This window comes from Podarcis melisellensis (genome assembly GCF_964234715.1).
Source record: "Podarcis melisellensis genome assembly, chromosome: 6".
NCBI lineage: Eukaryota > Metazoa > Chordata > Lepidosauria > Squamata > Lacertidae > Podarcis > Podarcis melisellensis.
Window position 1 is genome coordinate 29,878,443 of NC_138538.1, and position 12,261 is coordinate 29,890,703.

The window sequence follows — 12,261 nt, forward strand, 5'->3', positions numbered from 1 at the left end:
GAGAGGAATATATCACAAAGGAAAAACAGCATGCAAGGTCACAGAACAATGAACAGACATTATGATATGGCACAGGAAAAAAGGGACACAGTAGGAAAGGAAAAGAAAACCCCCAGACAAGAGTTGATTTTATTTCAATGCTCCTGGACCCCTCCTGTAACATTTTGAAAAAGCAGAATGTGTATTTTAAAGGAAGAGGGTTAAGAAAATGAAGGTGAGCTCTTAGGAAACAGATTTCAGAGACAAACAATGGTAATAAGAATGTCCTGTGATATGATAAGTTGTAAGGATCTCAGATTTTATTTCAGCTGAAATAACTGGTTGATCAATCTGGTCTCTCCTGTGCTACTTTGGTGAGTAATATCCAGTAGTCACATAATATAGCATGCTCAGAATCTGAACATACTTATTTTTGAAGAATACACTTGTGTTCAACATGTTATCTGCTGATTTTTTGAAAGAAGCAGAAGTTAATCATGTTAAAGTTTTCAAACATTTTGAAACTATGGAAGATGTCTGCTCACCAAAACAAAACCCTGAGCATTAACAATTGGGATATACTCACCTACAAAACCAAGCTATGTGCCATTTTAAGATAGGGGAAATTTAATGAAGTCAGATAAGTTACTTTGAAACAGCATATCAATATTGTTTTTAAAAGATGGGGTTTATAGAGCTGGGATGGCTTTGGTTTTGATCAAGGCCTTTGAACCTATTTTTTTAAACTACAAATTTCTTATGCCTAGAAAATATGTCTTTAGAGGAGAGGCTTATAAAATTAACATGTCTTAATTGAGAGCACAGTATTAAGGACCAACAGGAAAAAAAGGTAACAATTTAGACATATTTTCTCAGCAATTGTCTAAATGAGTTTTCTAAATAAAAGCACTTTGCTATCTAATGGAAAACAATCAGTGATAAAATTAATGGAGTTTCTTGTCCATGAATTTCAGTGAGTCAGCTCTGAGTTAGATTATCAATTGACAGAAGCCTGTGTTTTAAAAATAATGTTGCCTTAGCTTCGGCAAACTGCATGTAAGGAAAGCACAAGTTTCCAGGCTCTTTCTTTGCGAGGGAAACAGCCCAGAAGCATGCTGGGATTGTTCATCTTGTGCTGAACCACGGCTTTAGGGTTATATCAAAATGAAGCCAAAGTCTGGTCTAGGTTTCAAAATGAAAACCAGGCACTATGAATATAAACAAAAAAAAAAACCCACAACCAACTGTGACGGCTTTATAGATTTTATTTCTTTGATTTATTTCAGTTAAAAACAATTCTAGCCATTTCCCAACCAAAATTATGTCAGACCAAGATTAAAAGGACTTATTTCATGTTACCAGCACATAGCAAGCCACTGGCTTACCTTTAATGCTGCAGGACATTAGATTAAATATACACCAATGTTGCAGACCACAGACAAGTGCATTTAGAATACTAACAGCAGGTAAGAAATGAGAAAGGTATAACCATGAGTCAAGGTCAGAAAAATGTTAAATTATTCATCAAGCACATGGTTTTCGGGACATGCTTTAATTACATGGGCAAAGAAGACATCTTTGGATACACCATTGTGGCTACCACAGTTAAAGCTTTGATTTCAATTTTAAAAATTGGAGGATGACATTTTCCAGTTCAGCAGCACTGAAGGATGTGCTAGAATTACATACCCTGACAAAATTTATTGAGACAAGAAGCCTGTTTTTTTCATCTACATTTATTAGGGAGTTTGAGTTGTGGGATCAAATTATTGGGGGGGGGGGAATCCCAGTTATGTGTCCACATCTGATCTCTACCTAAACTTGATTTGATATTTTTTTCTTTGCTACCTGAACGGTGAAAAACCTAGAATAAGCAAATCCTTAACTGTGACTTTGCTGTATTGTGAACAATGGATATATTCACCCAACCATGAGAAAAGACACCTCTGCATAGTTGTCTGCAGAACGGTCACAGTGTTGTTATGATTATTTGTCTCTCCACAAAAGCAGCAACTCGTATTTGGTCACATATATGTCCATTATTATATCAAGAAATGGAAGCATAAACTGGACTAAATAAAAATTTACCTGGAAACAATTTCCACAAATGCAGCTACGCTTTCCCCAGCCATAGCAAACATAGGTGAGAATCACTGGCTATATCCATTTTCTTCATGTGATTGTGTGTCATAGCTGGTCACATGGAAAACCAAGTAACTGAATTGCCCCATGTCACTGAAACTTTGGGTATCACTACAGCACCTGCTTCTCATCCATCCAAGTGAATCCCTACCCATATTCAATTGGTACAGGAATTGCACCAACCAACAGCCCCGGAAAATTTATGAACCTCCCTCTAGGATACATCTAGGCACTGAATGCAACTTTTCATGACTATAATTCCCTGAATTTGCTTCCACCCACACACAAAAATTGATGCACTGGGAAAATTCAGCTCTGCACCCACACATACACAAATGTACTATTAAAATCCAAAACACATAGATAGCCTTATTCCCTTTTGAGGGGGAAAGTCATTGTCATTAATAGCATGAAAAGTAGTTTTATACAGCTTCAGAGTTGCAGTTTTTCTATAAACTTCGGTTTTCCCATGGCATGCAGCCAGAGGATCCAGGATTTTATAAAGAAAGAAAGAAACCTAATGAATGCTTGATTTCTAAAAAAAAATGTTCCAATAATTCTTCCTCAACATGAGGATTACTGTTCAGTTTGTCGGTTCTCAAAGCCTTTAACTACCACTCGGGAGCAAAGCCATCTTTTCACACCAATGCCTACACATTCTAAGCTCTGCCCATTTGCAGCACGTTAAGAGGTAAAAAAATAAAATAAAAACAAACAATTCATGAAACTAATCCATGAAAATTAAAATGTTAATTCTGTCATTCTGTACGACGTGAATGAGGCTGGAATTTCAGATATGTAGTTATTGGTCTACAACATAATGCACACAGTTCTCCAGAGGCACAGACAACTAGATCTACAACACAAAAGGACTGGATCTTGGAGCACCAGTTTCTTCTCTTCATTTACAGCATTTTACATTCAGCTCAGCGTTGGGCAGCTTCTTCATCTCAAGAGAAACACTGTCATTGTCTCAATGGGGCCATATTCTCACCAAATCCCTGCACTACTGCTGTTTTCTTCTAGAATTGCCTTGCTACAGTATTGTCTCACACCGGTTGCTGAAAAGGTGGTTTATAACTGCTGGATCTGCCACAGTAGAGGTATCTCCCAGCTCCTGGTCATTTTTGGCAATTTTTCTTAATACCCGCCGCATAATTTTACCTGCAAAGAAATGGCAGTGTAACATCAAACTGTACTCGCATTCCAAGAAAAAGATGATTAATGAATGGTACTTAGGCAGTCACGCAGGATTTTAGGACATGCTGTTAAAAATAGGATATACAGTGGGATTCTTGACCCCAGATTAGTCTACAAACATAAAATACAGTGAATTGAATAAAATTGATAACTTGGGAGTAAAATTCTGCCCAAAGACAATAAAATAATTGAATGGTAGAGTTGGAAGGAACCCTAAGAGTCATCTAGTCCAATTCCCTACAATGCAGGAATCTCAACTAAAGGATCCAAGACATGGCCATACAACCAAAACTGAGCGGTATTATTACTTCCCTTGATGAGGGCACTAGACTTCTGTACTAGATTAGCATTAGCTTTTTTTGCGGCTGCATCACACTTGACTTGTGTTAAGCTTGCGGTCTATTAAGCCCATGATGGTAAACAACTTCTACCTTGTCTTGGGAGTTGCTGTCCACACAATTCTCACTGACCTTTATGGGCATTATTACAACAACAACCACCACTGATAATAACAATAATAATAATAATAATTTTATTATTTATACCCCACCCATCTGGCTGGGTTTCCCCACAAGCCACTACTGCCTTGTGACATATTAGAAATCCTTTCTGCCAATCAAAACATACTGTCATGCCATCCCTACAGTAGAGGCAAGAGGATTTCCATGTTTTCCACAAGGCTCCAAGACAACAGGGGCTACTAAATAGCTACTCGCAGCTTTACTAGTTTTCCCAGTTCCCACATTGTGTTTCCAAAAAGAAAGCAGAAAATGTAAATTCAATTAGTAGCAAGAACCTGTAATGTAAGGCAAGATGTATTTACAGCACCATGATCTGTGCTTCCTGCACATATACTGTAAAATCCATATCTTACCTGAGCGGGTTTTGGGCAGGCCAGGTGCATTCTGAATATAATCTGGTGTTGCAATGGGTCCAATCTTTTCTCTAACTGCAAATGAAAGAAGGATTTTAGCTATGATTGCCTCTGGACCGTTCATGAAGCACGTGAACCCATGCAAACAGGAAGAATAGCTAAACAAGACACCAACATCCGACCCGCAAAGGAGAGAAATGGAATATCCAGGGGAAAGGGGCATGACTGGCATTCTCAATTGGAACACACTGCAATAAGTAAGGTAAAGGAGACCCTGGACAGTTAAGTCCAGTCAAAGGCAACTATGGGGTGCGACGCTCATCTCACTTCAGGCTGAGGGAGCTGGTGTTTGTCCACAGACAGTTTTCTGGGTTGTGTGGCCAGCATGACTAAACCGCTTCTGGCGTGACAGGCCACTGTGATGAGTGCCAGAGCGCAATGAAACACTGTTTACCTTCCTACCGCAGCGGTACCTATTTATCTACTCACACTGGTATGCTTTTGAACTGCTAGGTTGGCAGGAGCTGGGACAGAGCAACAGGAGTTCACCCCGTCGCACGGATTCGAACTGCCAGACCTTCCAATTAGAAGCCCAAGAGGCTCAGTGCCACAGCACCCCCCTGCTCCCTGTTACACTGCAATGCAACTTTAACACACATAGTAGGGACAGAAAACAAAACCCTTTTCAGGAATAAGATTTGTAAATTGTAATATAAATTCTTCCTTGATTGTTTCCACTTTAGTTTTGTAACCGAGGTTCTTCATTCATCATTCCCATTTCCAATTAGAACTTATTCGTTCTTCTGAAAGGTATGCAACATTTTTATTCTACCTGCTCTTATTTCTGACAGGAAGCAGTGTTTCTCAAACCACAGGGACCCCTCCCACGCTGACTTCTCTGCATCTGTTGTGGAACTACAATGGGCCATGGTCTAGATCCACAGTCAGTACACAGAAGGCATTAGCTCGGCCTCATGTGCCTGTTCCATCTGCAGGTGTCATCCTTGGCACACCCCAGATGTTCCTTCACAGCTGCACAGTGGAAAGTGAGATTAGTTTGTCTCTCATTATATTCTTTCAGGGAAACTCTTCTCCTTGATGAGTGCGTGAAAAGCTTCTGAAAGGATTCTGCAGAACACAGTGTTTGAATGACAAAGGGGCTGACCAGGAGTAACTAACACCAACAGGCCTGTTTTAAAAAGCAGCCACTCTGGGGAAGTCTTGCTCCGCTCATTAAAAACATGTCGAATCATTTCTGTTCCCGTAAGACTTTGGTCAGATAAATACCGCTACCCCAGAGTCCAATTTGGAAACGAACCTGTTGTGCAAACCCACCCTCCTCTACAGCAACTCTGCTGTCAAAGGGAAAGGAAGGGTTGTTGTGCATGCCTCGCCACTGCAAAACCCACACCCTGTTTGGGCCATGCGGTCTGCCCTTATGTATTCAAGTCAGGTGCCAGCTGGCAAGGAGAGCAACATGTGGGAGGCAATAAGGCCAGCAGAGATAAATTTAGCTTCTGGGACAACTAAGCAATGAACCTTTTATTTGAAAACTGTCCTGCCAGCCAGGCTGTGGGATGATGCAAGTTGTGGGGGTGGGGCTTCATTTCAGGAAGATTAGAAGAGCTGAAGAATGATCTCCAAACGAGAAAATCTGAGCCAGCAGGTAGCTTTCCTTTTGCTGAACTGGCTGGTGTGACATCCGCTCCACCAATGTGATCCTGGCTCAGCAACTGAGCACATGTTTACCATGCCTAAGGTCCAGAATTCAATACCTAGTATATCCAGTTTTAAAAGAACTGGGTAAGAAGTGAAGGGAATGTCCTTCGCTGGATATTCCAGAGAGACTGCCAGTTGGACCAGATAATACCAAGGACAAAGAAAAAGCCCATCTAGCTCTGCATGCTGATCTCACAGTGGCCAACCAGATGCCCATGGGAAGCACCCAAGCAGGACCTGAGCACTACAGCATGCTTCCCTCTTGTGGTTTCCAACAACTGCTATTCAGAAACGCACTGCCTCTGACAGTGGTGGAGGAGGAGAACATAACCATCAGTGGCAATAACCACTGTGCCTTATTCTTCATGATTTTCTTTCTAATCCACTATTAAAGCCATTCAAGTTGGCAGCCATCACTGCCTCTTCTGGGAGCAAATTCCATAATTTAACTACATGTGGGGTGAAGAAGTACTTCCTTTTCTTTCCCCCCAATTCTTCCAACATTCAGCTTCATTGGGATGTGACCAGATGGACAAAAAGTCTAACCTGGCCTAAGATGGCTTCCTTTGTTCCATGCGCAGCATGCTAGCCTGCCCCTCCCGCACCCACCTCACAAATCCAAAAGGGCTTTCTGGCCCTTTTGCCAAGCGACATGTGATGGTCTACCAAGGTTACCTTGTTTCTTCAGTTCATCAACTAAGTTCTTTGTGAAGTCATGACCATCCTTCAGTGTCACAAAACAGTAGAGGCACTCTCCCTTCACTGGGTGCGGGTGGCTTACTACTGCTGCCTCTGAAACCGCCAGGTGTTCCACCAAAGCAGATTCAACTTCTGCTGTACTCAGCAAGTGCCCTGCAAACAGAAAGAAATGGGGGCTTTTTCTTAAATTGGCATTGCTACCCAGGCCTCTTCACTTTTCAAGAGGTTTTCCACAAAAGCCTATTGACATCAGGCAGGCCCCTTCACTGTACAGTTTTCGACACCTGCTGAAAATACCTTCATTTAGGAAAGCCTATCCATGTTGACATTGGTTTTAATCTAGTTTTTAGCTTATTGGTTTTTTTTATTTTAAAAAAATTCTGAATATTTTATATGGTGGCTTTCAACTGTCTTTTTTTTACTGATAACTTATTGTTTTATTCTTTTTGTAAAATGAAGTTTTGTTTTGAGCAATCAAGCATCATATAAATTTTATGAAAATAAATAGCTAAGCAAGCCAAGACCCATGCTGAAGGCTAGGGCTTAAGGTAATTCTATTAGCTGAGGCCAACATGGTTATCCATTGGCATAGATTGCATATTGCCAAAGAAATATCATCACCAAAATAAAAAAGGAAACCTTTACACTAAAATCTTGGTCAAGCTGTAAATGTTGCAAAATAGCATTGTAGAAAGGTACTATGGGAGAAAACAAAGTACAATTTGTAAAAGCTGAAAAACAGTAAAAGTAGCCAATAATAGTAGAGCAAACCATTTCTTAGTTTGGTGAGTTTGTTTTGTATTTTGTTGGGACTTCGTGAGATAAAAGAAGAAAATGTGTTTTCCTCTAGTCTATCTGGTTGAGAAGACTCCTTGAAGTTCCCCAAAGAGTATGCCTGCACTGATTCTGCTTGAGCGGATATGGTACTGTGTACCATGATAAATTATAAAAACAAAAACCAGAGACATGTAAATGTTAGATATTTCAATCTCTGAAAAGATAAGAGCTTTCAAGTGCCCAGATATTTGAGTTATGGAGACTCTTTGGACCATTATGAAAGGAAACCAAAAGGTCACATTGCAGCTAATATTATGTGCTTCCTGAAAACCCCATGACTGCCACTGGAGTCACTGCCACTGTACAAACATTAAAATTCCTAAGAAAAATGGGGCAGACAAAACTATAAAGTAGAAAGAATCTCTTAAGGGGATGGGCTCAGACGTTGGCTGCTTTCAGGTAAGCTTTATGCACCTGCATCAAGCCCTATGATTCCATTGCACTCCATGCTTTGCACAAGGAGAAAAACAAACCATTTTTAACCATAATTTTGTATTATGTATAAACCACACGGGTGGCTAATGGCTTCCAAACAAGCCAGGCTTCCTTGTTGCTTTGATGACAGTGACCATAGTTCCCAGTTTGCACAAATCAGGCACTAACGTCTAACTGCAGCTTCCTGCTCTGCTTCCCCATTCACACAAAGCAAGAGTGAGAGTAAAGGCTGCATGTGTGTGCATGAAGCTCAAACGTATCCTGGCCTATCAAGCCAGAATTTGATTATGCAAGCACAGTCACTATTGATTTTTTGCATTCACTGGTCTAACCTTTTTTGGCCCAAGCATCTCATTCATCCTTGGCTGACCCTCTGTCAGCCACATGCTTTAAACAGTATTGAAGAGGAAAACATGTCACACACCCCACCCCCAAATTTTTTGATTGATTCAATTTACATCCTGCTCTTCCTCCCAAACGAGCCTAGGATGGCATATCATGTCAAAAAGGCCTACCATATCATTGGGAGAGTTTTACAAGAAACTTGAAACCTTCCACAAATATTTTGTTCTTACCAGAAACATTCAGCATGTCATCAATTCGACCCGTGATCCAATAATAACCATCTTTATCTCTCTTGCAGCCTGACAGGGGGAAAAACCAAACCAGCAAATTGACCCTTATAAAGTAGCCAGTTAGGATAAAAAGCATCTAGGGAGAACTGGGGTGGGGTGTACACAGCACAATGGGAACAAATGACACTAATTATTAAGAAACATAAGGCAGCAAAAAAGAGTAACATGAAAGGCAGTAGTCACACCTCATTGCCCAGAAGCCCTGCTGCCAAACTGTAAATACATGGGACCAGCAAAGATGAATGAATGGGAAAGGAAAGGCCCAATGAACCAATTCCTAAGCCCCCCACCCTATGCATTGCATATTTCAGGGCTGAACTTCAGTATCCAAATCAAATTTCAGGCAAATCAAATTGATGTAAATAAAGGGTGCCAAAGGGGGTTTGTTCCCCATATCCTTTGTGACTCACATGCCCTCTCCCACAATTTGCTCCTAATTCAGGGAGTCAAGCAGGGTGGACTGTGGATTTCATAAAGGGACCTCCTGCCTTTGTTGCCAAGATCTGAGCATTCATTCCAGGGCTACAAATTAAAAGCTCACAAAACCCAAATACAAATCAAACCTAGTCCATACATATAAGCTCTAAGTTCATATTAGAAAGAGAATTCAGATGGAAGGGCTGGAAATAAAAAAAAGCTGCACAAAGGAAGCCTCTTTTTTATACATCATGCTTAATCCCTTCCACATTATACAGGAAGCGCAAGCTTTACTGTCAATATTACAGGATTCCATGTAGAACTTTACCATCTCCGGTCACATAGTAACCAGGGAACTTTTTGAAGTACGTGGTCTCAAACCGCTGGTGGTTTTTGTACACTGTGCGCATTATTCCAGGCCAGGGTTGCTTAAAAACCTAAAAGGAGAGGACAAATAAGAGAACATATTAAATGTGGGTTTCTTTACCATGCCCTTAAATTGCATTGAGCATTCTGTCCTATGTGAAGCTGTGGCTTACTTCCAAAGAATTGTTCCTCTCCTTCCACAAAGGTTTCAATACTGTATAATGCTATGCTCACACAGGGCATTGGGTGTTGGGTCAATATGGGGCATTGGCTCAAATGATGGACTTTGTCCTGGGAGACCAGAGTTCAAATACCCATTCAGTCAAGTTTGCCTCTGAATACTAGTGACTGAGGATCAAGATGAGTTACACACGTCTTGCTGTGAGAACTGGCTTAGACGGACCGTGGGTCTGATACAACATGTATTGTTTAGGCTTAAGATATGCCACTGATAACCGCAATTATAACATGGCATAACCCTGGGAATGTGGTCCTCCCAACTGTTCCATGCTGGAAACAAGCCAGAAACATGACAATAATCTGGCTTGTCAATGCATGGAAACTAGGGCTTGTGGTTTGTTTCTCTCTACGCAAACCGCAACCTGAAGCCTTTAAGGTCTGTTAGCTCACCAAGAAACAAACTGCCCTCTACAACGTAATTATTAAACGAACATACAGAATGGTATCGTCTTTCATAAATAGAAGCTGGACAGCACCCAAGCAACCCATGCACATTCTTGGCACTTTGACTCTGCTCTGGGCAACGGTCCATTCTGCAGATATATTTTATGATCCTTTGCTCTTGGTGAAAGACAACTTGCAGTCTCCTGCGTAAAATCAATTCAACTCTGATAGTTCAAATCTTCTTCACTCCCAGAGCGAAATTTGATCTGATCAGAGCTGAGCTCAGAACTTATTACAATGCCGAGGTGTTGCCACGCTCTGTGCTTAAACAGTAGACCCTTCCAACTTTTTCTGGGGTGTGTGTTTTTTGCTTTAGAAAGAGCAGCCGCCAAGGACTCAAATTTTGACTGAGACAGCAGCAGCAATGTGAGAAGGAGGGGCTGAACCCCTGTCCTCTGCACTGCTTTCCCAAACACCACCCCATTCCAAAGCAGCCTGAGAATTAGGCAGGTATTATTCCCACTCTGGTTACCCTATCTGCTAGTGAATATGTATCTTACACATGTACTCGCTAAAAGGCTAACTTTGGGGAACTAGCAATACTAAGTCCAGACACACTAGTGGTCTGGATGAGGGCCAGTGAACTGAAGCTGAATCCTGGCAAGGTGGAGGGCCTTAAGATGAGTGGTGCCCAGATCCAGGAAATTGGTCAATTGCTAGTTCCAAACAAAGCCGCATTTTCTCTGAAGGAATCATAGAGTTGGAAGAGACCACAAGGGCCTTCGAGTCCAACCCCAAGGAACAAGTCTGTAGTCTGGGGTTATACCTGTACCCATCCTCGTCAACTGAGGCCCAAGTAGCTCCAGTGGCTGAGAGTTCCTTTTTCCAGCTTAGGCTGGTACACAAGTTTCAACAATTCCTGGATACAGATAGCTGTCACAGCAGACTGTGCACTGGTACCCTCAAGAGATTACTGGAACAATCTCTATGTGGGGCTGCCCTAGGTTGCATACTAGAGAAACCAGCATCTAACATGCAACACGTTTATTAAAGTAATACCACTGGCTGCCAATACATCACTAGGTCAAGCTGAAAGTTTTATTTTGTGTGTGTGTGTGCATGCACACATTCTCTCTCTCTCTCTCTCTCTCTCTCTCTCTCTCTCTCTCTCTCTCTCTCTCTCACACTCACACACACACACACACACACACACACACACACACACACACACTAAAGTATTAAACTTGCTTCTGAAGGAAGTGGTGATGGCCACCAATTTAGATAGCTTTAATAGTATGGAGGATAAGGCTATCAATGGTAACGAGCCATGACTGCTATGCTCTGCTTCCACTGTCTGAAGCAGTTAAGGGACAGATATCCCACACATGGAACTAATGCAAAATGGGAATGACTATATAGAGCCCATGAAGCTCCACACGCAGATTGCATTTACCCAGCAATAAAAACTTCAATTTTTCTTACCAGGTAACCTTCTGCTTCTCCTTCCAGCTCCTCCCCAGACTCGTCCAGCACCGCAGGGACCACCCCAAAGAAAGGAAGCGTCTGCCAAGGAATATTCAGAGTAGGATTTGGAAGAAGTGGAAAATGCAAACTTAAACCCCCAGAGAAAGCAGACATGTGGAAGGTAGAAAAGGAACTTTAGACTTGTTTTCACATCTGGGCTAAGTTCTTCCACTGGTCCATTCCCATCCCCAAATAATTCACTGCTGAAGGTTCCATAACTTTTAAGATTACACCCAAAGCTTCTGGTCAGCAAATAAGTCAATTTCTAGGAAGGAAAACCTTTATTCACTTAGAGCCTATCATCCCACTTTGGCTTTGCCTTAGAAAATGCTTTAAAACATGCAAGTGTGTATAAAATAATTTGCATTTATCTGCCTGTTTGTGAGAGGATTATTAGTGGAACTATTGTGCCAAAGCCCAAGGGGGACGGGGGACAAAAAGTACTGCTGCACAAACAGACGAGAACAATCAGATCTATACTTACAGCTGAACCTGGCTTCATTGGTATGGCAGCAGGGAGAGGAGTTAACACATGGCCACCCTGCAGGATAGAAACCCAAAACAGTCACAACAATACCAGGCAGTGGAGGAAAAGCTGAGTTGTACCAAGGCACAGCAGGTAGCAGCAATTCATATCCAAGCAACTGTACTTTTGCTACAGAAAAACTGTAGCAAGTTTGTGGGCAAAAACTCAAAAAAGGTGGAATTCAACTAAGTTGTTGCATGTACAGAACACGGCCTGCTTGCTCCGCATACCCCACACACCCCTAAATTGACTGTGGAGGATTGGGGAACCTGCAGAACAGGTTT

The 12,261-nt window shown here is 41.6% G+C and overlaps 1 protein-coding gene across 2 annotated transcripts in view; it reads right to left on the minus strand.

The window, feature by feature from the left end:
- Window positions 1–1,226: 1,226 nt before the first annotated feature.
- The window catches only part of ACSS2 (acyl-CoA synthetase short chain family member 2), a 55,759-nt gene continuing 44,724 nt past the window's right edge, over window positions 1,227–12,261 (minus strand). For both annotated transcript variants that reach the window (XM_081916843.1, XM_081916844.1), the window contains 7 exons: window positions 11,936–11,992; window positions 11,410–11,490; window positions 9,266–9,374; window positions 8,461–8,529; window positions 6,590–6,766; window positions 4,196–4,270; window positions 1,227–3,285 (listed from right to left, as the gene is read on the minus strand). In XM_081916843.1, coding sequence (XP_081772969.1) covers window positions 3,158–3,285; window positions 4,196–4,270; window positions 6,590–6,766; window positions 8,461–8,529; window positions 9,266–9,374; window positions 11,410–11,490; window positions 11,936–11,992 — 696 coding nt within the window. In that variant the 3' untranslated portion in view covers window positions 1,227–3,157. The remainder of the gene's footprint in view (window positions 3,286–4,195; window positions 4,271–6,589; window positions 6,767–8,460; window positions 8,530–9,265; window positions 9,375–11,409; window positions 11,491–11,935; window positions 11,993–12,261) is intronic.